This window comes from Nilaparvata lugens, chromosome 4 (genome assembly GCF_014356525.2).
Source record: "Nilaparvata lugens isolate BPH chromosome 4, ASM1435652v1, whole genome shotgun sequence".
In the NCBI taxonomy this organism is placed as follows: domain Eukaryota; kingdom Metazoa; phylum Arthropoda; class Insecta; order Hemiptera; family Delphacidae; genus Nilaparvata; species Nilaparvata lugens.
Window position 1 is genome coordinate 68,142,139 of NC_052507.1, and position 26,605 is coordinate 68,168,743.

The 26,605-nt window shown below is 32.3% G+C and overlaps 1 protein-coding gene across 1 annotated transcript in view; it reads right to left on the reverse strand.

The window, feature by feature from the left end:
* LOC111043643 (sodium/potassium-transporting ATPase subunit alpha) overlaps positions 1 to 26,605 on the reverse strand; it is a 265,322-nt gene that overhangs the window by 19,267 nt on the left and 219,450 nt on the right. The window contains 12 exon segments of the mRNA XM_039426295.1: positions 1,802 to 2,058; positions 4,107 to 4,249; positions 6,572 to 6,710; positions 7,416 to 7,664; positions 8,811 to 9,136; positions 11,853 to 11,964; positions 12,890 to 13,135; positions 14,132 to 14,353; positions 15,725 to 15,977; positions 19,265 to 19,378; positions 23,035 to 23,208; positions 23,210 to 23,239. Of these exon segments, the coding sequence (XP_039282229.1) occupies positions 1,802 to 2,058; positions 4,107 to 4,249; positions 6,572 to 6,710; positions 7,416 to 7,664; positions 8,811 to 9,136; positions 11,853 to 11,964; positions 12,890 to 13,135; positions 14,132 to 14,353; positions 15,725 to 15,977; positions 19,265 to 19,378; positions 23,035 to 23,208; positions 23,210 to 23,239 (2,265 nt within the window).

Here is a 26,605-nt window from a genome sequence, read left to right on the forward strand (position 1 = left end):
TCATACTTATTACAATTCTGTGTTCAAAGAAGATTAAATTATGTTTCCTCGAATTCAAGTTGCCACTCCATATTTTTGCCAAAAGAGAAGAATGTAATAATAATTTCAAGAAGAAAACTACGAAAAAATAGACAGAGAGTTCAACGCATATAGAACCAGTACAATTGCCTGAGGGGTTTCTTTTGCATAATTTTATTTATTTATTTTCTTGTCAAAAACGTAAACAATCATAACTAGTTTTGTAATAAACCTCTCAGAATTTTCAAGATAGTTCAACTGTACATGCTAATGAGTGTGAAAAATAAGCCACACTTTGTTAAACAGTTTTTTCATGTACAGTATTATAACTGTCCTTTTTTCTAGAAGAGAATAATACAAATATATTAGTTAAACATCTCTTAACGAATATCATTCAATGAACGAGGGTAGAAGTAATTTTCCAAAACAATTATTGGACGGTTATAATGAATAGATTAATCCATTATTGATAACAGTTTGAGGTATATTATTAGGCGGCAATTGTAATGGTTCGAATATGGTTACAAATTTGAAAACAAGCACTGCATTATATCATGAATATCAACTTTGAAAGGAAATTCAACGGTAAGAAACAAGTGAGAGCATAGGAGTAAGACCTTAGCTGTGTAGTAGAATGAGAATTGGACTAACTAAATTTATATCTTGTGAAAGAAACTAACTAAAGACTGTCTGGAAAAAAGAACACAGAGATAACTAATTGGGAGAGCTTCTATGAAAACTATAGATCAGAAACTATTTGGAACTACGTTTTTTCTAAAAATTATATTCTGACACAGTAAAATCGTCACAATAGTACTGTTTGAAAAAATTAAAAAAAATAAAATACGAATTTTAAAATGTATGATTCTTTGCGCTCTTATTCCTCCTCTCTTTATCCAGAAAGAAGACGATTATAAAAGAAATTTATGGAATTATTTCTAAGATTTCTATTACACTGCTCTGTAATTCCGGAAAAATGAGTTTACATAGAGAGGAAGAATCATAGAAACAAAATCTAGTGAAACAACACTAAATCACAATAATTAAGGTAGGTGTTAGAGAATAATAAATCACATAAAGATTTGTAAGAATATTTTCATAACTTTCATCAATAAAAACTCAGCCATTATATGAAAATCGCTTGCCACTAAATTGAAATATACTGATAAAAGGCAATAAGAGTCTGGATATAAATTCAATTTTAATTCTGATCTCTCCGAAGCGCCTTAAAGCCTGAATTGATTAGAAATTCATGAGCTAGAGAGAGTTGTTAATTCAAATAGTAATAAGAGGGAAATCATGATTATTGGTAAAAGGCGAAAGATTTATCCGACATTAAAGTGGAACCAGAGCTATTTATTTGAAACAGAGCTAAATAATTGTTTTATATTTGACATTGGTCACAAAATCAATTGAAATACAAGTATGAAAATATCAAAGTAGAAAGGTACGTGAAGTTTCTTTGGTCTGGAATAATATAATATTGTGTTCCCTTGAGTGAATACTAAATTGAGACCAATTATGGTACAACGATTTATAAGTGATCGATGACTAATTATTTTAAGAAATATACCAATTGAATCGCCAATTATATGAAATTTCAACAATCTGAATAGAATGAAGCTTTGTGAATGCGCTTGTTTTACCATTATTGAGTTTAGGAAGACGCTTTTGCGTTTTTACGAACAGCGTCTTATCAGGAGAATTGGTTCAATAGAATTAGGTAAGTTTGTATTTTACCCAATCGTTCGAGCTTGCAATATAGAAAATGATAAAAACTGACCATGTCTGTTCCCAGATCGATGCAGAGGATAGTGACCGTGCCGAGAGGAAGAGGAATATCCAAGAGAATGAAAGCCAAGAACGGCGAGATTTCGGGAATGTTGGATGTGAGTGTGTAGGCAATGGATTTCTTGAGGTTGTCGAAAATCAGCCGACCCTCCTCGACTCCAGTCACAATCGACGCAAAGTTGTCGTCCAACAGAATCATGTCGGCAGCCTGTTTCGATACGTCAGAACCAGCAATACCCATGGCAACACCTACAAAAACAAATCCACAATCAAATTGCAATACTACAATAAAAAAGCATGCATTTCACAATTAAATTAGAAGTGGATTAACTATTTGTAATCGCACTGGTAGAATCTCAAATATTTTGCCAGAGATACCTTTGAACCCTCCAGCTCAAACATGAAGATGCAGTACAACATTAATCACACCTTGAGGAAAGATTAGCTACAATTTTTTTAAATTATCTTTATCGTGGAGCCACCCTTATAATCCTTCTACTTGGTGATGTACGTTCTATGATGTCTCAGCCAAAAGAAGGTTACAAACGAGTTTATGAGACATTTTTAAGATAAAAATGAGGTGATGTAAGCATCAGAGATTACACTGAATGAATGTATATCACGTTTATCGCTCAAAAATCCGAATATGGGAAAGAAAGGTGATTCTATGCTTTCTAAAAACAAAGTTATCATTCATTCTACAATGAACATCATTATCATTCATTTGACAATCCCAAAATGAGTTTAAAGTGTATTGATTAGACATTGATTCCGGTTTGAATTCAATCGCTTGAAAAGAAATTGTCAGAACATTTGCAATATGTGCAGTGATTATACTATCAGGAACAGAGTTGAATGTAAATACAGATGAAGTGAAATTTCTTGCAATCTTGAGACCTAGCAACAAAAATTATCAACGAAATAGATTCGATTGAAATGATTCACTATGTATTGAATCCAATATCTAATTTGAATGTATTGATGTCAAGAATAAGATAATATAAAAAAGAATAGATACATGAGACATAGAAACATGAGATAGATTAAATAAATAAAATGTTTATTTCCCCCCAAAAAAAAACTAAAACTACTACATCAATTACAGAAAATATTAGATAGTTTACAATTACATACAATAGTTAGTTTCAGAAATTTCTTATAATGTGTTTTTTACATGTTTATTTATTTATTAGGTCAGCCCAAAATATACAATGATCGGAAAAGAAAAAACGGGCTATTGCCCAAAACTTCTTCAATTTCCTAATTTAGTTTCAAATTGTCCAAATATTATACATAGATTATGTCCATTTCAATTTCTAAACCAAATCACAATTCTAAAATATAAAATAGTGCTTTCTGTGTGGAAATTGACCTACTCCACTATGGCGTACCATATTCTAGAGTAGGTTTATTTCATTCTTGAGATACCTCAAAAATGTATGAATTATTCAGGAATATTTATTCAGGACCTACTCCACTATGGCGTACCATATTCTAGAGTAGGTTTATTTCATTCTTGAGATACCTCAAAAATGTATGAATTATTCAGGAATATTTATTCAGGACCTACTCCACTATGGCGTACCATATTCTAGAGTAGGTTTATTTCATTCTTGAGATACCTCAAAAATGTATGAATTATTCAGGAATATTTATTCAGGACCTACTCCACTATGGCGTACCATATTCTAGAGTAGGTTTATTTCATTCTTGAGATACCTCAAAAATGTATGAATTATTCAGGAATATTTATTCAGGACCTACTCCACTATGTCGTACCATATTCTAGAGTAGGTTTATTTCATTCTTGAGATACCTCAAAAATGTATGAATGTGTAGTCTTAATCATTTGTGAATAATTCAGAAATTAGTAACCAATGTAACTATCCTTATTGAACATTGACTTTCTCATCGAATAAATAATCTCAAAAATGTTGATAATAATAATATCAAATTACGTATTCCAAACTGTGTTGTTCATGTTTTTGTGACCAAATCTTCTCTATTCTATCCAATAAGATGTATGTTTTCAGTTTTTCGCGAACTCAAAAGCTATCTTTATTCATAAATGTGTAGGCCTAATCTCAACAATCTGTGAATATTTTTTATAGATTACGTCCTAAGGACTCCAGTTATGCCAAGTCAGTCTGTTATGCCAGACTGGTATAAGCCAAGTCAGGTCAATAGAAAATATCAGAGACTTCAGAAATGTGTTTTTGGGTGTTATTATCATTATTGGAAATTGGCATTTTCATTAGACTTAGTTGAGTATAATGTTGAGAAACGGCTGAAATTACCGATATCGGCTTTCTTGAGGGCAGGCGAATCGTTGACTCCATCTCCAGTGACAGCGACAATGGCTCCCATGCGCTGGCAACCCTCCACGATGATCAGTTTCTGCTGCGGTGAGGTACGGGCGAACACGATTTCAGTGTGGTACCTGCATCACCAAAAACAATATCAATTATTGCCACATTTCAAATAGAATCTAAACTTTGGTTCATTTTGACAATGAACATGGAGGGAGAAATAGGACCTGCATCACCAAAAACAACATCAATTGACACGTTTCTATGCCAATAGCTTGAAATTTACGGAATTGTTAATTTTACAAAATTAATTAATGCAGTGTTCTATTTGTGACAATAGAAATGATTTATACTTGATAATAATAGTTTTATCAGAAATTTGTTTCATTCTGAGAGGGTGAGACATAGGATCAGGAAAGAAAATATAAAACTTCTCAACTCAGTAGAAATTGTATTCAAATAATTAAAATTCAAATAATCTTTATTCCTTCTTTACAACATAGGTACTTTACAAAAATAGCAAGCGAGATACATATAGTACATGGAATTCCCCGTATATTATTTGTTCTCTTATTTTATCATTAGATAGGTTCAATAATCACCTACATCAATCATTTTCCCAGATCAATAATCTGCAACAAACACTTACTTGTAGAGCAATCTAAGAATTAATCAAATGAAATTAGAATGTACTTGAAAAAGCTTACTTAAGAAGCTATGAGAATGGAAGAATTGATCAAATATAATTCGATTGAAACTTGAAAAAGCCTACTTCTGAAAGTATAATAATGGAAAACCTTCAGTTTGAAGAAGTATTCAGTTAGGCCTACTCAATATTTTTATATTGAATTATTTTGAACGGAGAATACAAGTTGATTCATAACAAAAAATATGATTAATGCCCGGTTGCAAAGTCGACAAATAACGTCGCCCATAGTTAACAGCGCGTAGCCTACTTAACTATTTAACAGGCCAATTTCGTTGCAGAGACGTTCTGTCAGCTATTGCTCTGCCGATAGGTAACAGCGCGCCAACAAACAGGTTTTTCCGTTGCAGATACGAAAAACCTCGTCAAAAAAGATGACGATGACGTCATCTGAGGCTACCAAGAACTAAAAGTGCTCTTTATTTACTGTAAATGCCCAAAATCGTGCTTATAAATCCACTATACATTCGCGCCAAGTGTATTTTAAGGTGTTGTTGACATGTTTGCATGTTTAAAAAGACAGACGAAAATGCTTCGAAAATATTTAATTATAATAAAGTTAACTATTTGAAACTGTAGATAAAGTGTAAATGGACTGAATAAAATATCATTGACTATCCAAGTAGCTTGAACGAAGATGTAATACAATTTTTAATAAATTGTATAATTTAATAAATTTGAATAATCAATTATTATTAATTTTAATAATAAGCACCGTATGAAGAGTCATATGTTGTAAACTGGCTGCTATGCTTCCAATATATATCAAAATGCCAGAAGGCAATGAAATAATAATTCTGGTAAAAAAAAATTTATTAATATCATACAATAATAAATACACTAGTCACTTATTTTACTTCTACCTCAAATTTAATTTTACTTAATTCATTCATTTAGCTATCAAAAAATCAAACTAACTGAAAATAATTACAAATAAGTCTGCAGTTTACGATCTTGATTCGTAACCTACAAACATAAACAACACACTACAAACATTTAAGCAGACAGCAGTTTTATGATAAACAAGCGCCATGTTGTGACGTCATCCGACTGGAGGTTTGGAAGAACTGTTCACAGAGATTCTCTCCCCGTTGCCAATACATTAGTTGGATAGAGGCGTACCACGCAAAAATTGGTATGAGCAGCAGTGTGACGTATGTGTGTGCCTTATCAGAGCCATAGTTAAAAGGGGTCTGGCAAACGACTCTGCAACGAACATCTATTTATGGGCGAGTTGTTAACTATTGGCTCTGTTAACTATGGGTGACTTTATGTAGCGACTCTGCAACCGGGCATAAGAACCGTACAGTAAAATAGTAAAATTAATAATTTATTCTATATACTATTAATATTGAGGAGAATTCCCATCTATTAGTATCAGTGAAAGTGTTCGGTACTGTAAGAATACTATTACTATAATTTATAATTTATTAGACCATTCATACCCGCTCGATCAGGCTGAGTGAAGATACTCCCATTAGAAATCATGGGAATTATTACCGTTTTCACGATAACGGTCACTGACTCTGATACTAATCTGTTATGTGGGAATCCATCTTCATCAATAGATATCAATAGAATATCTCAATAGATAATGTAAATAAAGAATCTTATTACTTGATTTGATTATTAGTGATAGAATATGAGTACAATAATCCACGAGCATTACTCAAATTCCTCAGGGATGTATAGGTGTGACTGTTCCTAGGTGGAATTAAATTCCATTTCAATTTTGACTATATTTTACCTGAGGATTTCGTCGAGTTGTTCGGAGGCGATGTCTCTGAGTTCAGATCCGTGGATGACGGCAGCCTTCGCTTCACGTGGGTTCACTTCCGAGATGGGGATGTTCAGTCGTTGAGCAATGTCTTCAACAGTCTCATTTCCTGGTTTTCAACACATTCAACCACATTAATAACACATCCACCAACAGAACAAGCTTAGTTGATACGTTTACTACACAATTTAGCACAGCGAATAATAACACACCATCCAAGAAGAGAATAAGTTTAGATGATAAGTTCACGTTATTGCAGTGAATTAAATGGAAAATCGAGCAATATGAGGCACTGTTGCCAGTTTTATACTGATTCCATCAAAAAGGCCTACGCTCTCTTTTTCGCTATTTCTCTCATACAAATTATTCCACAGGCTCTCTGGATCCTGTGAAATTTGGCAGCTCTGTACTTCAAAAAAAGCAATGCTGCAAAGGTTTGCACAGACTATAGTGATAAATTATATATAATTAAACTTTCAAGTAGCCTTATAAAATGCATGAAAAACAATGATTTTTTTCAAATAAGAGCAATATTTATTAAGTTTTTTATTCATTGTGAAACATTCTGTAATTCATTTGAAGTATTATTATGTCAACCTTCGAAATTCAAAATCTTCAAATCATTATTCCTGGACCAAAAATCAAGTGACGAAGCAGTGTGTGATCATAACCTTAACCTTTGGACAACATTAACTTTTCATCAAACATTTTTGTGAGAAATAATACAGGCTCAGCCTAGTTTTTTCTTCAATGTCATAATTATATTGTGATTGTAGTATTTTGTACAATAAATTAATAAATAAATAATGCATACCTTCGGAAATGATTCCGACAGACTTGGCAATGGCCTTGGCGGTGATGGGATGGTCTCCGGTGACCATGATGACCTTGATACCAGCTGATCGGCACTTGGCGACCGCGTCGGGCACGGCTGCTCGCGGGGGGTCAATCATCGACATGAGGCCGACGAATCGCAGTCCAGAGATGGGGAAGTTCGGGTCGTCGCAGTCGAACTTGAAGCCCAGCGGGAACTTGTCTGACGGCAGCAGGAAGTCGCAGAATCCTGCAAAAGACAAGCACAATAGATATAAAAAAAGTATCAAAATTATAATAGTTTCTAAAAAAGATATGTTGTGAGTACCACGAAATCTAACACCTCGATTATTTTTTCCTCATGAGTTTCAAATTATTTTTTCTACATTTATCATTAAAAGAATTCCTTTTAAATCCCAATGTTATGCACCAAGTGCGAAAAGAGATGATGTAGGAAGGCCGAGAAAAAGATGGATACCGGAACAAATTAAAAATTGATAAACCTCATCTATGAAGTGAAGAAGAAGAAGAAGAAGAAGAAGACATTTATTATTGATGGACTGACGGAATGAATATTACCACCTGTTTTGATGTGAATGTTCTTTTCTTCGTTCGTTTTTTTTGAGGTGAATCGATATGCCAATATTTGAATATAATATTAGTATTTATCTCTTTTCTATATAGGGCTACTTGTGATATAAATATAATGAAAAATAAAAATCTCTGTAACCTTTTAGAAATATTTTATCACAACATGTTTCGGACATTTATGCCATTTTCAAGTGATATGTTTTAGGTGGATAAAATACCAATATTTGAATATAATAATGATAGTCTATTTTTAACAGTTTTGTCACTAAAATCTGCTCCTGTTGGCAGTTGCTCCTGTAGCTTCATGCCAGTGACATGTGCACTTCTCATGCCACAGCTGAAAGTTGTGAAGGTGATGTGGTAAATCAATGGAAACGATTTGATATTGTCAAACCCAAGAATTTACGGAAACAATATTAGTTTCGGTTTTTACACCATTATAAATATCTTGAAAGGTCGATTGACTGGGGATTGTCAGATTAGTACTTTACCCATAATATGGTGACCTGGAGCGATCAAAGTATGATCAAAAAGATTATCTCAAGCTTTTGTGTTGAATAGTTTAGATTCAAAAGTTAGCTTTACCTATCCTAGCTAGCATCATCGCCATACGCCCATTTAGTACTCTACAGCCTTTTATAATCCAATTCAATTAGAATGTATTTTTCAAAAAACGTGATACAGTAATACGAAATATTTTGGATTCTCCCAACTATCCATCTGTGTGGAGGGGATACATGAAATAATCATGTCATGTGAGTAAATGAATAATCATTCAGTTGATGTGAGTGGCTGGTTGACGTACCCAACACACGTTCACCGAGTCCACCCAGCTCGAGGTAGGCGTTGTTGAAGGCCTCCTTCATCTCCTCGTCCAACAGCTTCTCCTTGCCGCCAATGAAGATGGTGGAGCAGCGGTCGAGGATGCGTTCGGGTGCACCCTTCATGACCATGAGGTGGCGCGGGTCGTTGGCGTCCTCGGTCTCGTGAATGGACACCTGGTACTTGTTGGTCGAGTTGAACGGCACTTCGCACACCTTGCGGTTGCGTCGACGAATCGACATCACGTCGCCCAACGCCAGTTCCATGCACTTCAGTAGGGCTGCCTCCGATGCGTCGCCGTTCACTTCCCTGCAAATCACCACAGAAACAATCAGTTCGGGAACAATGATTGACAACAAAGTAAAGTAAAATACTAAGAAAAATACAAAAAGGGTGATTCTTAAAATGTGCGTAAAAACGATTTTAAACAATAGTCATATCATATTGATTGATCACTTGCAATAAAGGACTGACTGCTGACTTGATGCATTGCAAAATCGCCATTTTATGGGGTACTTACTAGTTCACAAATTTTCGAACTTATCAGCTGTTATTATAGATTGAACAACATGATGTGTTGCTTGGCTTTGAATGGTAAAAAAAATTTCCCGACAAAATAATAATATTTAGATTCCAACAAGGAACTGAATTGTTGATTTTTAAATTTAATTGATTGGGAACTTAAAACTGTTTTTGAGGTTAGCCTTTTGTCCCAATGACTTATGAATCATAACTAGTTACAAGAATAAAAACAATTTCTAATAATCAAAAAATGAATTATTGAACCATTTATTATTGAAATTTCATTATTAAAAAATCTAAAACCTGAATTTACATATCATCTGAACCAGAAAATTGTTTTTAAAAAGCATAATGCATGATTTTGTTATGAGCAGATTGGAATTTCAAATGTACCGTCATAAAGACCACACATAATGGCCGATGAGTGTCATGACCTGTATTTACAGACCTTGTTCAAGAGGATGTAGCCTACAAGTAGAATTTTTCAATATTTCAAGATTGTGTTGTATTGTATGTTTGTAGAATAAAACTATATTATAAATTATAGTTGTAGTAAAGGACTGACTGCTGACTTGATGCATTGCAAAATCGCCATTTTATGGGGTACTTACTAGTTCACAAATTTTCGAACTTATCAGCTGTTATTATAGATTGAACAACATGATGTGTTGCTTGGCTTTGAATGGTAAAAAAAATTTCCCGACAAAATAATATTTAGATTCCAACAAGGAACTGAATTGTTGATTTTTAAATTTAATTGATTGGGAACTTAAAACTGTTTTTGAGGTTAGCCTTTTGTCCCAATGACTTATGAATCATAACTAGTTACAAGAATAAAAACAATTTCTAATAATCAAAAAATGAATTATTGAACCATTTATTTATGAAATTTCATTATTAAAAAATCTAAAACCTGAATTTACATATCATCTGAACCAGAAAATTGTTTTTAAAAATCATAATGCATGATTTTGTTATGAGCAGATTGGAATTTCAAATGTACCGTCATAAAGACCTCATAAAGACGGTCATAATGGCCGATGAGTGTCATGACCCGTATTTACAGACCTTGTTCAAGAGGATGTAGCCTACAAGTATGATTTTTCACTATTTCAAGATTGTGTTGTATTGTATGTTTGTAGAATAAAACTATATTATAAATTATAGTTGTAGTAAAGGACTGACTGCTCAATTGATCGAATTTAACTATCAGTATTAGTTGGAGTGTTTCACTAATAACTTAATTTTTTGTGTTTTCTGGTTATACATGAAATGTTAAGCTGCGTACAGACCTGAGCGCCACGAACACGTGCATTTCACTTCATTAGCTGATGCTATGCTTATTATATCTGTATCTGTTTCTAAAAACACTTCACTTACATGGGCTACTTTTGAGCAAACTAATAAAAACAAAATAGAAATCTTGAAGTACCCTCTATTTTTCAAACTTAGGTCATTTCAACTTGAAAATGACCTAAGTTAGGGTCGAAATTAGTCGTTGAACTATTTTAAAGTTTTTAAAAAATAAAGGTTTCTACAAGATTTCTATATTGTTTTTACTAACTGTTTCTATACAAATACAGATATAAACAGCTGTTGAAAATCGATGCGCGTGTTCGCCACCCTCAAGTGTGTGAGCAGCTTAGCATTTCAATTATAACCAGAGAGCAAACAAAAATCAGATATTGGAAAAATATTATTCATTCTTACGATAAGTACATCATTTGTATAATAGGAAGAGGAAGATAGAATGAGTTGAATCTACTGCATTCTACTAGTACAGATAGTTTAATTCGATAAATCATCATCATCATCATCCATTATGACTTATTTGTAAAGCCTGTTCCGGTGTCCACCGCTTCCTCGGTCGTCCGACGTCTCTTTTCCCATCCAACTGCAACTTCCACGCTTGTAGTGGAAGACGAGTTGGTGGCATACGACACAGGTGATTTGTCCACTTTAATTCGATAAATTGAGCAGTCAATCTTTCATTACAACTAATCAACTAAATATTTATAAGACGAGTTGGTGGCATACGACACACAGGTGATTTGTCCACTTTAATTCGATAAATTGAACAGTCAATCTTTCATTACAACTAATCAACTGAATCTTTATAAGAGGATTATTTATTTCATTGAAAATGTCATTAATTTGAAAATTTTAGTAGAATTACAACTTTCCCAAAAATGTCTTACAATGAATGTCTAAAAATGAATTACATTCAATTGCTGTCTTCCCCAAATCTAATCATGACTTATTTGAGCTGGATAGTACAGAATATCGTCGAGTTTATACAATTAAGTTATCCAAACTAGTAAAGGATATCATGGAATATAAATTATTAAGTTATTTGAGCTGGATAGTACTATACAATGTCATAGGATTTTATTGTCTTTTTTCTTTAGGGCTATTTTTAAAAGGGTATTGAGATTTATATTTTTATAATGTCATAGGATATATATTATGGAATATATTATGACAATTTTTAGAGGAATCTTACTTCTTGAGAATTGGAACACCCTCCTGGCCTCCCTTGAATTCAGCTCGGTTACACAAAGTAGCAATCCTAGCAAGAGCCTTGAAGCCTGGACTGGTCCTGTCGTATTGAACACCTGCAAATTACATCAATCTTCAGTTATTCACACTAATCACATACATTGATATAAAAATTGATAATTGAATTCTTGAACGTCTAAGAAGTTTATACAATTATTTACACTTTTGATGAGTCGACGTTACAATAATATTATGAACACATTTCATCAATTACAAAGAGTTAATTACATTCTTAAACATTTTAAAGAATACATGATTAGAAATACTCTGGGTAATTTCTTACCACAGAACATTCACAGATCCTCTTCACCTCCATATCCTTCCTAAAATTTTTATATCATGATTTTAGTTGAACGATTATCAAAATCTGGTAAGTGATCGCATCACTTATCAAAACTTTACAAAATACACAGGCCCAATTGCACAAACCTTTCATGACATTCAACCGTGATTAAGTGCTGATTGAAGACTTCATCAGCTTGTCTCGTTGGTTATCGGGTCATTTAACCGTCATTTACACAGTTAAAATGTTGTAGCGCGAGATAATGAGTTAGTAATGACTGTGTACAGTATACTACATTGTACAGTATACCATTCATGAATTGATGTACAGTAGAACTCCAATTATCCTAATCAATTAGGACCGTAACCAATTCGGTTAATCAATTATTCCGATAATTGGAATTTTCACAGAAAAACTTGAAATATAGAAAAAACAATATAAAAAAAATATTATTTCCTTTAATTGATATTGGTTGAATACTTTACTGTAGAAATCAAACCTTGCTAAAAGAATTTTAATGCTTTTTGAACATATCTTAAATTCGTGGAAATTCCGCCTATTCTCTTCTAAAGGTGATCCAGGTAACTGGAGTTCTACTGCACTAATAACGTAATTTGATACTTTGGAATCAATGTATTTCATTCTATAAAGACCGGATATTGACAATATCGCAACATGAGTTAATATGGAATGAGTACCAGATTGATCTTCAGTGGTGTCAGCCTCGATGATCTGGTTGTCGAACCACATGTGAGCGACAGTCATCCGGTTCTGGGTGAGTGTGCCGGTCTTGTCTGAGCAAATGGTCGAGGTTGAGCCGAGCGTCTCCACAGCTTCCAAGTTCTTCACCAGACAGTTCTTCGAGGCCATTCGCTTGGCGGTCAGCGTCAGGCACACTGTTACAGTGGCCAGCAGACCTTCGGGCACGTTCGCGACAATGATACCTGAAAAACAATGCGACAAAAATATGAGATAGGAGATAAGTGAGAAAAAGGAATAATCTGAGTAATATGAGTTAAAACCGTCGGCTCCATTTGACATTTGAACAGCAAGCGGGCAACTTATTTCAATCGGACAATAATTTGTTATATACAAATCGTGCTAATAAATTACCTCAAAAGACTAAGATACATGGCAACTGCTTAAAATCAATTGTCTGGTTGGACATACGATAAGACATTCACAAGGAATATTGAATCGATATACACCTATGAACTTGTGTAAAGAGAAAGTTACATTGGTTGAAGCGGCGAGGCAAAACATCCGAAATGATCTCTCTGCCAATGAAAGCCATAAGATTTACACTGGAAAGCACTGTTTTTTCGTTGGCCATCAATAAAGATTATAGCTATTTATAAGGACCTACAGACGTCCTATATGAAATGATAATTGAATCAAATGTAATTCTTCACTATTTTACTTTTCTAATAAATCAAGATTCAAAACATTTAGTGAAAACATTTGAGCTGTGAATTTTCGTGATAACCATAGAAATTCGGAATGAAACCTTATTTGGATTGTAGATCCTAGACAAACGTCCTAGATGTAATAAATTATCAAGTGTAATTCTTCAATATTTTACTTTTCTAATTAATCAAAATTGAAAAATGATCGTGTAAATTTTGACTGTGAATTTTCGTGACAATCGTAGAAATTTGGAATATAACCTTATTTGGACTGTAGAATTTTAACAATTGAAATTCGGGAGAGAAACAATATAATATTAATGTTATAATGGTTATGTTTGATGTTAAGTGTTTTAATTTTAGTGTAATATATATATTTTTACTGTGAATTTTCGTGATAATCATAAGAACTCGGAATATAACTCAACCTCATTTGGACTGTATTAATTCGGGAGAAATACAGTTTTGGGATAATCCTGTTGTTTCTATCCCAATCATTGATTCGATTGTGTGTTTTTGTGAATAAATAATTACCAATCAAAAAGATAACAGCATCCAACCAATGGTAACCGAGAACGAAGGCAATCATGAAGAAGGAGACTCCGAGGAAGACGGCAACTCCGGTGATGATGTGGATGAAATGGTGGATTTCCTTGGCGATGGGTGTCTCACCGGTGTCGAGACCTGAGGCCAGACCAGCGATCCTGCCCATCACAGTGTTGTCTCCGCAGCTGATCACAACTCCCTTAGCAGTACCTGTCAACCACAAACCCAATAAAATCATTCGAATCATACAGTAATTTCAATTTTCTGATACAGTAATTTCATAGCTAATTTAATCGGCTACTTGATTTTTCAATCAAGTTAAGATTGAATTGATTTTCAATCAAAAGAAATGGTTGTTCAATCAAGTGTGAGGACCACAACCCCAATAAAATCATTCAAATCATACAATAATTTCAATTTTATTAAACAGTTGTTACATGTTACATTAGACTACTTGATTGTTCAATTCAATTAAGATTGAATTGTTATTCAATTGAATTGAGAATTAATTTTCAATAAAAAAAAATTGATTGTTCAATCAAGTGTGAGGACAACAACCCCAATAAAATCATTCAAATCATACAATAATTTCAATTTTCGGATACAGTTGTTTCATTGGAATACTTGATTGTTTAATTAATTGAAGATTGAATTGATTTTCAATTAAATTAAGATTAAATTTATTTTCAATTAAAAAAATTATTGTTCAATCAAGTATGAGGATGTGGAACCATTCATCAATCACAAAGATTACGCTGGGCTGGCCATGTCGAGAGAATGGCAGACCATCGAATGCCATAAGCAATTTATAAGGCCAGGATGGAGGGTAGGAGACGGCAGGGGAGGCCATGCAACCAATGAGAGATGAAACGGAGGATGGAAATTATGGCAAGGAGACGAAATACATGTGACCGTGGAGGGCTATAGTGCGAGAGGCTAAAGCTCGCATAGAGCTGTAATGCCAGGAGAAGATTGTTCAATTATAGAAAATAACTAGTACCCTAGAAATAGTGCTTTCAAATTTTACTCGACTAGTGAAACTAGTTGTGTATAATTTAAGAACAGCATTTCAAGGGTGAATTTTGATGAATTTTATGCTAAATAAATTCTCATAATATATGTGGAATAAAAACCGATTAGATTATCCAAAAATCAGTAAATAACCTGAACAAATTTCATTCACCTGGTCAAATCAGGTAGCCTACGATTCACAACGAGTGCACTGGAACATGATTTATATGGCAATAGTTACTATAGGTAATTCCAATGCCCACTTGTGAAGCATACCCGGATCGACCATATTAAAATATCTTGACCGAGCTTGGGGAAACCGGGCGTTTCTGAAAACTTCACAAGAGTTGTTTACAACTATTGAAAAGTAAGGCCAGTAGAGCAGGAATGATTATCTACACCTCCCAAAATTAGAGTGTGGGGGATCTAGCGCCTTCCCCCTTTCACTAATCATCAAAGGGTATGAGTACCCAACATACGAATTGAACAGACTTACTATTATTGTAAGGATCCGGAACAGTTGTAGAAAAAAAACGTTTCTTCAATTCGACGGAAATGATCACCACTTACCCTCAACAGCATTCGTAGAGAAGAAAGCCAGATTCTTGGTTTCGAGCGGGTTTTCGTGAGTGAAATCAATGCCTCGGCTCTGAGGCTCAGATTCTCCAGTGAGAGACGAGTTGTCCACTTTGAATCCTCGCGCTTCAATGATACGAATATCGGCCGGAATTCTGTCTCCAAATTTCACCTCAACCACATCTCCCAATACAATGTCCTCCGCTCTCAGAGTCAGCTTCTCGCCTTGTCTTATAACGGTCGCGAACTGACAAAATACACACAATATCGATTAAAACACAATTCAACATGACTTGTATACAAAAACTAAAACTAAACAACATATTTGAATATATGGAGATAACAATGAACTGTTTTATTAGATTCACTCATGTTAATATGATACGAAATATGGAAATATACGTTATATGGAAATTTCAATGAACTGCTCTTCAAGATTCACTAATGTTGCACAATATTAACTTCTCATCGAATGAACTGGTCTTTTAGATTCACTCATGTCACATAGTAATAAAAATGTTCTTTCTTATTCGAATGAAAGTCATTAAAGAAATATAATATGAAGCACAATCAGAGAGCGTATAAAGTTGAATAACCCTTTCAAGAAAATATAGGCCTATTTGAAAAATAGCTATTTGAATGACCTGCTTTTTATATGCATATTCAACTCATGCTGAATTGTATTTGGCTTGGAAAAGTTATTTCACGAAAGAGAGTTCATCAGAGAGGAATGAATAATATGAAGCATAGTTAGACAGAGCATAAAGTTGAAACTCCATATCAATTTCCATGTGGAAATATTATGAGGAGGAACCAATATTAGCATTCTATTGAATACCATGGGAGCGAAAGATTGCGAAGAATTTGGTCAAAACTGAAGTTATAAATCCAAAATAAGCTTGTAGTACCATTTAATATAACTATTATAATAATATTCATACCGTATCTCATTCTGGTAGATGAAGGTACAAATTTACTTCACGTAAACTTTCAAGAACATTTTTTTCAACAATAAAATATGAAGAAAATTTATGTTATGCTGAGATCGGAGAATATTTGGTGAAACGGGAGTCTGCTACCACATGAGATATCTCAATCATTAGGTATTTTCGATAGAAGGAATCAATAATAATCTTTGTAGTGGCAATTAATGCCACTAAACATACGTAATTTTCATGAAGTATTCTTTTTACATAAACACTAACCTATTGATGGATAATATGGTATTTTTCAGATCAGATTTGTTGGTATTTTTTGGTGAATACTCAAACTGTAATAAACATAATTATAAATTCAACTTGGACAAGAATGTGTCCAATGGTTTTACTTTGCTCAAACCAGTCCTCTTAAACATGAATGATTAATCTCATTTTTCCAAAAGCTATTTCACATCTACGTAGAGTCCCATTGTAATGGCTCTTGGATTATATCCATGTTTGAATTTAAATCAGCTTTAAGAACATAAGTTTTGATCTTGAGTGGAGAATAAGTCCTAAATGGTACTACATTCATGAAGCCAGTACCATATATTATGATCTATGATTAAATTGATAAATAAATATCAACGACTGATACTTAGGTTGAAATAAAAGTTATCACTGATTACTAGAAAAATTTCAGAGTTAGTAATTAATAAATGATGATTGGTAATAAATTCACACAAATAATTATAAATTATTGAATTAGTTTGAACATGATACTATTATAACTATGCAAACACAATTTTCCAAGTAAGTACTTTTAACTACTTCCTCTAACCAACTCTAGTCATCTAATGGGATAAATCAACTTTTACATTCTGCTCCTATTTTTAATGAACTAAAAGCTGACTAAGTAAAGCATTTAATCAACAGCATAATAATCTATCAACTACTCTATATTTATGATTGATAAAAAGTGAAAGTTTGATAACAAACATTTTCAAGCAACAACGAGAGATATTTTACAAATAATCAATAATAAAAATTAGCAAAAACATGCAGAAGCAGAAAATGTTTCAATGATTTCATGACTCCTACAATGAGACAATTCTTTACACTGATACAATCCTACAATATACCAGTTCTCACAACTGTGATTCAAGAGCTCTTTCCTTATGTTAAGTATATAGTTCTCACTACCTTAATTTTTTCCAAGTTCGTTAATGCATGGAAGCCATGAAATTGGTTCCTTCAGATTATGAGAGTCAATAGCATCTATGTTAATCAATTGAATATGGAAAAGCTGTTAGAAATGTTTTATTGATTCATGATAAAACACATTCAATTCGAGTTTTTGAAATATACTTGAATTTTGCGAAATGCTGAAGATAATAAATTCAATTATAGCTTATAGCTCCTTAGATAAAATAACTGAAAACAAAACCCTATCAAACGTTGTAGATATAATTCAACAAGAAAAGAAATATCCAGCAACACAGCAACGCATTTTCTATATTATTCAGCTATTAACTGAAAATAAATCAACTGTAAGTTTTTAAAAGAGAAAAATATTGATACAATCTTTATCAATTTCTTTGAGAAAGAATAAAATGAATGAATAGTACATTTGAATTCAAAAGATTCATCAAAGTGAGTATAAACTGTAGATTACAGAAGAAAATTGATAATCCAATAATTGGGAGGAATATTTAATAGTATCGTCAGAACAGAGATACAATAACAGTTATACTCAATAATTATGCTGATTAATAATTTGTTTATTATTGATGATACTGAATAAGAAACTAGGTAAATAGTACAACTTCAACAATTGAAAATGAAAATTAAAAAAACAATTCACTTTTTATTGAGAATATTCAACTAAATTTCAATCCGAAAACTCAACTCCAATAGAGTACTCAGAAAGTGAAATACTTCAAAAAGTAAAATAAATACATGAAAGTCACAATAATGTACCAATCAATGTGGAGTATTGTAAATCTAATAGCTTTGAATGAAAATTGCTCAAGATTCCAGGAGAGTTATTTCCAATCAAATGGATCGATTACTGATGAATGTATGCTATGAATTCACAGGGGTTTGTTCATTTAAATTATTATTGGATTATCAAAGTTCAATTATCAACTGCAAAAATCAATTATGTTGTAGAAATTGCAATAGTATACTGAAAAATCAATATTATGTCGTACAAATTTCAATAGTATACTGAAAAATCAATTACCTATATTGTAAAAATTACAATTATATACCGTACTGAAAAATTAATAATATTGTAAAAATTTCAATTGTATACTGAAAAATCAATTATATTGTAAAAATTTCAATTGTAGGCCTATACTGAAAAATTAATTCTATTGTAAAAAGTTCAATTGTATACAGAAAAATCAATTGAATTGTATGATGAAGAAATCAAATATTTGTGAAAACTGTGTTATAATAAACAGTTTGTAGGCTATGTTGATTTCAAGAAATATATTCATTAATATTTCATAGTTTATGAAGAAGATTTCATCATTTTTATAAAAATTAAAAAAGTATAATAACGATAATTTATGAAATGATAGAAAATGAAAACAAAAAATACAAGACTAACCTGGGGTACCATACTTTTGAAGGACTCCATTATACGAGAGCTCTTGTTTTCTTGGTAGTATGAGAAGATTCCAGTCACAATTACCACTGCTGCCAATACTATTCCCAGGTATAACTGCACAAAGCAGGTAACTACATACTAACAAGTTTCTCATGAACAAGCAATGATAAAATGGTATGAGCATTCCACAAAACTATCTTAGTTTGTAATTACCAGGTGGGACACCTCTAAACATAACCATGTTCGCTGGTAGGGTCAGGTAAATTACGGCGTGACGACTAAATTAAACTACAATGTTGGACTCAAACTAAACTAAAATAACAGCAGGGATAGGGAATGGAAATGAATGTAAATTATGATGCATGCATTCGAAAATAAGATGTGTATACTTCCATAATGTAAACATAACCAATTTTTGGACAATTTCTATCTAAATTTGGGAAAGGAACAGTTTTGGGCTTAAAGCCTGTTGTTCCTTCCCTAATCATTCATAGTTGAGAATTATATTGTATTGATCAATGAATGTATAAATAAATAAATAATTTTGATAAAAATTGGTACCGTACTTTCCCGGTTGATTTACAAATTTCCTAATAGGTTTTGTTTTTGAGATGTTTGGATTTTAAATTGATCTACGATTAAAAGATATGGAACAGAAAAGATGTAAGATAACGTTTTGGAACAAATTACATCAAAACTTATGAAAAACTTAGTAGATAGAATTCTTTCTAAATCTTTTATTAATAATTAAGTTTGATTGAAACTTCCACCTATAGTTTGGATAAATTGGGAATTGTCATTATCTAACCATTAAACTTGCTTGACAGATCAACTAGCAAATTTTAAATCTCTCAATATGTAATGAATTTCAATTCATTTTTGTTTTTATAAGTTTACCCTGGAGTAATTATCCAAATAGAATATTCCTCATAATCTTCTGGGTGTTGATCCAAGAATTTTTATATTTATGGTAGGCTATATTTAAATCAGCAAATTGACTTTGAAAGTCAAATTGATTTTGTAAAAATGAGGTTCAAAGAGAATATTCCTAATTGATTTATAAATTATTACAAATAGAATATTATTATTATTAGAATATTACAAATTGATTTTGTGAAAATGAGGTTCAAAGAGAATATTCCTAATAAATGTTTGGGTGTTGATCCAAGAATTTTTATAATTATGGTATATTTAAATCAGCAAATTGACCTTTTAAATTAGGATTTAGTAAAAATTAGGTTAACAGAATTTTCAGGTTATCTAATTTTTCATGTTGTCATTATTACATCACCGATGACTCTAACAATTCCTAAATTAGGCCTACTATAATCCAGTATTTTCAACTTTTCAACTGAGTAGCCTAACTTATTGTTGTAATGAATCCTCAATCGGGTTCGATTACATTAGAAAAATATGATAAAATGAATGCTGTGGTTGATGATTTGATTTGTCTGAAAAAATTAGGGTCATGCAAAAATGAATGGGATATAGAAGCTACTCAAAGTTCATTCAATATAACATTGATTTCGAGCTAGTGAACTGTAATGAATTGAATAGCTAGTGAATAATACACAATCAAACATGAATATACATGAAACATTCAGATTGTATTCGAAAACATATATTCATAGCTTGTGTGCAGGAATTTAACATACCAAATATGTAAAACATCTTGTGAAAGCGACACATTTATAATGAATGAATGCATCATAATTTGAAAACGGATAGGTTGAGATGGTAAAATATTTACAAAGGTGCAGAACTGATGTAACCGTTGATGATTGATGAATGTACATACAAGAAAAGCGTCTCGGGATGTGTCATACACGCTATGTTAATAATGATTATGATTTCAACAGTGCATCAACGATATCTAGGCTAGTCGCTAGTCGCTAATCGCTAAGCAAGGCGGACCAATGCGCTGCCCAGACATGCGCGGTTGGGATGGCGATTGGCACCACCTTGCGATGGGTGACTATTCTAGTTGAAAAAGGCAAACTGAACGAATGGTGGATGTTGCCACTTGGCTGGCTCGCTTGCATGCCGGTCGGGTGCCGGATTACCTGAGGGACTAGGTTTTTAAATGATTCCATGATGGCCGAAGATTTCGCCTCTTGGCAATACGAAAAGATTCCAGTCACTATGACGACTCCCGCCAATACTACTCCAAGATATAACTGGAATACACTCGACACATTATTAACAAGGCACAAATCGACACTTTAACCCATCACTATCTAATCTACTACTGTACTACAATTTCAACATCGCATAGTGTCTCAGCAAAATTTCGCCATCATACTGCACAAAAACTTCACAAATTTAGTAAAATCGCTTTCTCAAATTTGGATATCGCAGCGAAATTCCGACAATGCTTATTTTTCCCATTTTCTTGGGAACTTTCTTGTTCAACAAAGAAAGAGGGAAAGGGATAACAGCTCTTGATAGTAACATATATGGAGAAATAGGAAACATTCCATGTTGATGTATGTATATTTTTATGCAGCAAAATCTCGTATCGTTCAACATTCAATTTCAAATCAATAATGAACATTAGAATAAGTATTATATATGAGAAGGCAGATGTCTCAACAAGATGTCCCTTTCAACAAGACAATTTTATAAGTTGAAATCGCTTCAAATCTGGTTATCAATTCAATTATAATAATCATCTTCAAAATAATTGCAATATGAATAATTTATTGTAATTGCCTTTCAAAACCTTTTTAAAATTTAAATTATTTTTGCCATAATATTTCCAGTAGAATTTCTTTAAAGAAGTGGCGTCAACTACTAAATAGTAGCTTATAACATATAATTTCAATTTGACATACAGAATATTATCATAGAGAGATGATAGCATAATGCTATCTTTTCTTTATGGTATTATTCACTTATTTCTAAAGGATGCTATTTATTTTTTGAAAAATGAATAATTCCTTTCAATTATATCATGTTAATAAAATGGGAAAATTTCCTTGAACACTCAATAAATTAACAGTAAATCAGGATACACACAATAGGGTTCAATAATTAAGCAATAAGATTAATAAAGCATTCCATAAAACGATAGGATTTCAGTAAAATGTCATGTCATTATGTCAAATCAGAGTAGAATTTAAAATAACTGCTCTAATTGAAAAAATTTCAAGAGGAAGATGATTTTCTAGTATTTTTTCAAGAAATTTGTTAAAGAAATACAAATGACATTCATTTGAAGATGATCACGAAGAATGTGGCATATGATTTAATTCAATCAATCAACTTACTCAAAGCTGATGATAAATTGTTATTGAGATATGACCAATGGAAATTACTCGTAGAAATACAATAAAAATCGGAAGGTGATTTGAATAATTTATACGTTGAGTTCAAATAATTTTCTTAAAAAAGGAAATAATTAGAGACTAAAAAAGTATCCTCGAATTAATTGAAGGATTACATGAGCAGTAGCCTGATTGCAATGGAATCATGTTTCAGTTTTATTGTCTATTCGAAAACAGACAAGAAATGAATCATCACGTAGTGTCAAAAATTCTGAATGATTGAGCTAGAATCGTTGGACCAACAATTTAAAAAACTATAGATCTGATTTATGTAGATTGAAAAAGTGATCTGAATTTGTGATTTCCTTTTATACTGTAAGAAACACTACTAAACTTCTGTGGGTTTCATTTTTTAATGAAACAATATTGTTTTGTATTTGTATATGGACGACTATGATGAAAATGGATAAAATGTAATGAGAAAAGATTGAAACTGGAACTGACATTATCATCCGCTGGCTCTTCAACCGTGGTCGCTTGTATAGAATAGGCTATGAAGCAAAGAATGGAACCGATCCATAGTAAAAGGGCGAAGCCACCAAATAGTTGTTTGCAGAATTTCACCCATTCTGGCGTTGTCTTTGGTGGCGTCAATGCATTCGGTCCATCTCTTTCTAAAATTTTCTTTCGCCTTTGCGTGCGTCAAACCCTGTAAAACAAATGTTCAACTAATATTATTTACTAATTCACTCAAAGTAACAAAAAAATCTCGAACAAGCTAGAAAACAACAGAAGTACAGTTTTAGATGAGAGTATCATTGTAGTGATTCTAAATTATAACAAACGATCTCACTATTAACAAAGAAAGAATACCTGTAAGCTTATTCTAGTATACATTCTAGATTGCAGAGAATCTTATTCTAAATAATCGAAAAGAATGCCAAGAATGAAAATGAAAGAAAGAAAAGAATGAAATGGAATAGCATGGGGAAAGCATAACTGTTTGATTATTCTATGCTATTATCTTGAGGTCCACGTTATAATGGCAGTGTTTGATTAGCAATGGTATTGCTATCCTTGTCTATCATTCAACAATTAGATAGCGCTATCTCTTTCTCGCTTTGCTCTGTTGCCAGATCGTTTTTTTAACAATGTAGAATTAATAATTAACAAAATATTTCATCTCAATCATTAAATTAAATATGAAATTATTGAAAAATATAATTTCTTGCATAATAAAATATAAATGATTATTTTAAACAAGAATGAACAGTTGAAATTACATCAATACACCTGTATCAGCTACAGTCTATAGAAGGCATTGACAAGACAGAGGATCGGCAGCGTTGTTCTGCTATCTTTCTCCACTGCCATTATAACGTGGACCTTACTATAGTTATCATAATCTAATTAGAATATCACTAAGCATATCTACCAAGACTAAATTGAGTGGTTTGAATTGTGAAATCAAGGTTAAATCAATCAAGATTGGCATATTTATTATTACAGGGCTATCCTATGATAATTTTTGTTAAACCCAGGTGTATTTTGTGAGAAATTATGCAAGCCGGAATCTTTACTTCAGGTTAAAAAGCTGATATATCTTCAACGACAATGTTATTTACTAGTGATCAGAATAAAAAGACACTGTATTATCAATTAAAAGTGATTCTGATCTAGTTGCATTTCATGTTGAAGTGATAATGTATTGCTTGAATATGAATCAATTCAACTAGATGAGCTCACTTTTGAGTTGAATTTTCTTTATAGAGATCATGATCAATTTGTAAAACTTAACTTGTATATATTTGATACAAGATTGAATAAGTTTTACAAATTGATGAAACGAAAGGACACATCTTACTGAGCTTCCAGAATTTTCTAATTGCTAGAATTATTGAAAGGTAGCTTTATAGTATACACACTATCACGGATATAGTGTCACTATCATGATTATCGTATAAAGCACAGACTATGAATGGAAGATTCCGATTCATTCGTCGTTAATCAAACAGCAACTGTTATAATCGAACACTATTTACATTCATCACATACTACTACTAATACTACTATAGAGCTCAACTCATATTGAATAAAAGGCTTCATCAATGCAGATAAATTGAAATTGTTTCTATATAGACCGTCAACTGTTTCAAACATCCGAAAATCAGAGTCAAATCTCCGACAATTACATTGAACATTGAAGTTTGTGTTCAATTTTATATCAAAGTTAATTATTCAGCAGTAGGCCGCCTATAGTTCATTCTGTTTCATATCTACACATGGGTGACTATTTTTACACTTTCAAAATTCTTTCGATTGAAACTTTTTGAATGGAAAATAGAGGAGAGAGTACAATTAGTAGGATCTTACAATGAGTTCACTCACAACTGACAAAATACTCGATTCCCAATACACTATAATACAATATTTATTCGTTGTAACTTGTGATTTTAGTGAAAAGTTATTTTTGTTTTCTGATATGAATAATTTAATTTGATCTTCATATAATGATTGATCTCAACCATGATATGGCTCAAATTTAATTTAATTACTTTTTTAAAACTACTGACAGTTATTGTAAGCATTATACAGAGAGGAATTGAATACCATTTGCACCAAAACAAAGGTTGACAACCTTTTATGTGTCTGTTGAATTTGTGATTTGGACAGAAATATTTTAACTGGGTCGAGAATGTGATATTTTCAATAATTCATAATTAAACAACTTTTAGAAAAGTACCATAGAATTAGGCCCAAAACGGTTCCAATTCCAATTTAATATACAACAGACCAAATGTAGCTAGGATATGTGTCACTTTCACATATTTATTTTTATTATTTATTTCACATTTTCATTGTAGGAGAAAACGAATGGTACTGTCTTTTAGTGGCTTATTGACAGAACTATTTGGCATAAGTGCCACAGCAAAGATCTAATGCTGAAAAATGAAGCGGGAAATTTGAACAAAGCAAGCGTTGGCTTTGGGCTGGGGTTCATACTATGTATTCATAATTTAAAATATACATTATCTTTTGAGTTTGAAGCTTGAACTATGATTATATTCTTTATTATTGATAAATATAAATGATTTTTCAATTTATGTTTTTATTTATTTAGCATATGACATCGTGTGTAGGTTAAGCTTATTTTTAAAAGATAGAATTTATCCTTTGTCAATATACAAGAATCAAAACAACTATTAGTTAACAACTATTATATATTTTCAATTTAAAAATATGAATGTTTCTTTGACAAGTGCATAGATTACTAGAATTTCATAAGAAGGTTCGAACTGACCTGATCAACTAATTTTTATTGCAATATTTATTACTGAACCTCGGTGAATTTCATAGTAAACAGATGACAAATTATCTTGTATGAATTACTAATTGAGTTCATAAAACTCATGTACGAAGTTCAGGATGTGTTAGTAGCACCAACTTTACAGTTACGTTGGTAGGACAATGATAAATAAATAAATAATGGGACAATAATGAAAGAGATCCATTGAGAGAGAACATTATAATGCAGGACTCAGCGCGCGAACCTAATAGTCAAATTCAAACTACATAATCAATAAATCACAATAAAAACGAAGAGCACTTTGACCTTGGCACACAACAGCTATCAAATTCAATTTGTTGTTGAAATGAAGGGGAGCACTAAGGCCTTTAGCATTAAGGCAGGCTGAAGCATTCAACTACCAACGTGTGTCTGTGTGTGTGTGTGTGTGTGTGTGTGTGTGCTGTCATGAATATAAGAACAGACAGCAAGAAAGAGACCCCGATAAGAAAGAAGAGAAAAATGGATTGGCTCCACTACCTTCAATAGGTGTAGAAGGCACCATATTCCCTTCAATCAATAAGATAACATTCACCTTTACAGAAACGTCTTCAGTCTTGATAGATGGAAAGTCAAATTTATTGACACGGTTCATTGGCGTGAATACAGTGGCGTGATAGGTTGATTGTATAACAAAAATATTTCAGAGTAGTAGGTCTATGTAGAGTATTCAATAACGAAAAAAAATTGCGAACAATAAAATTATGTTCGATTTGAAATTAGTGAATT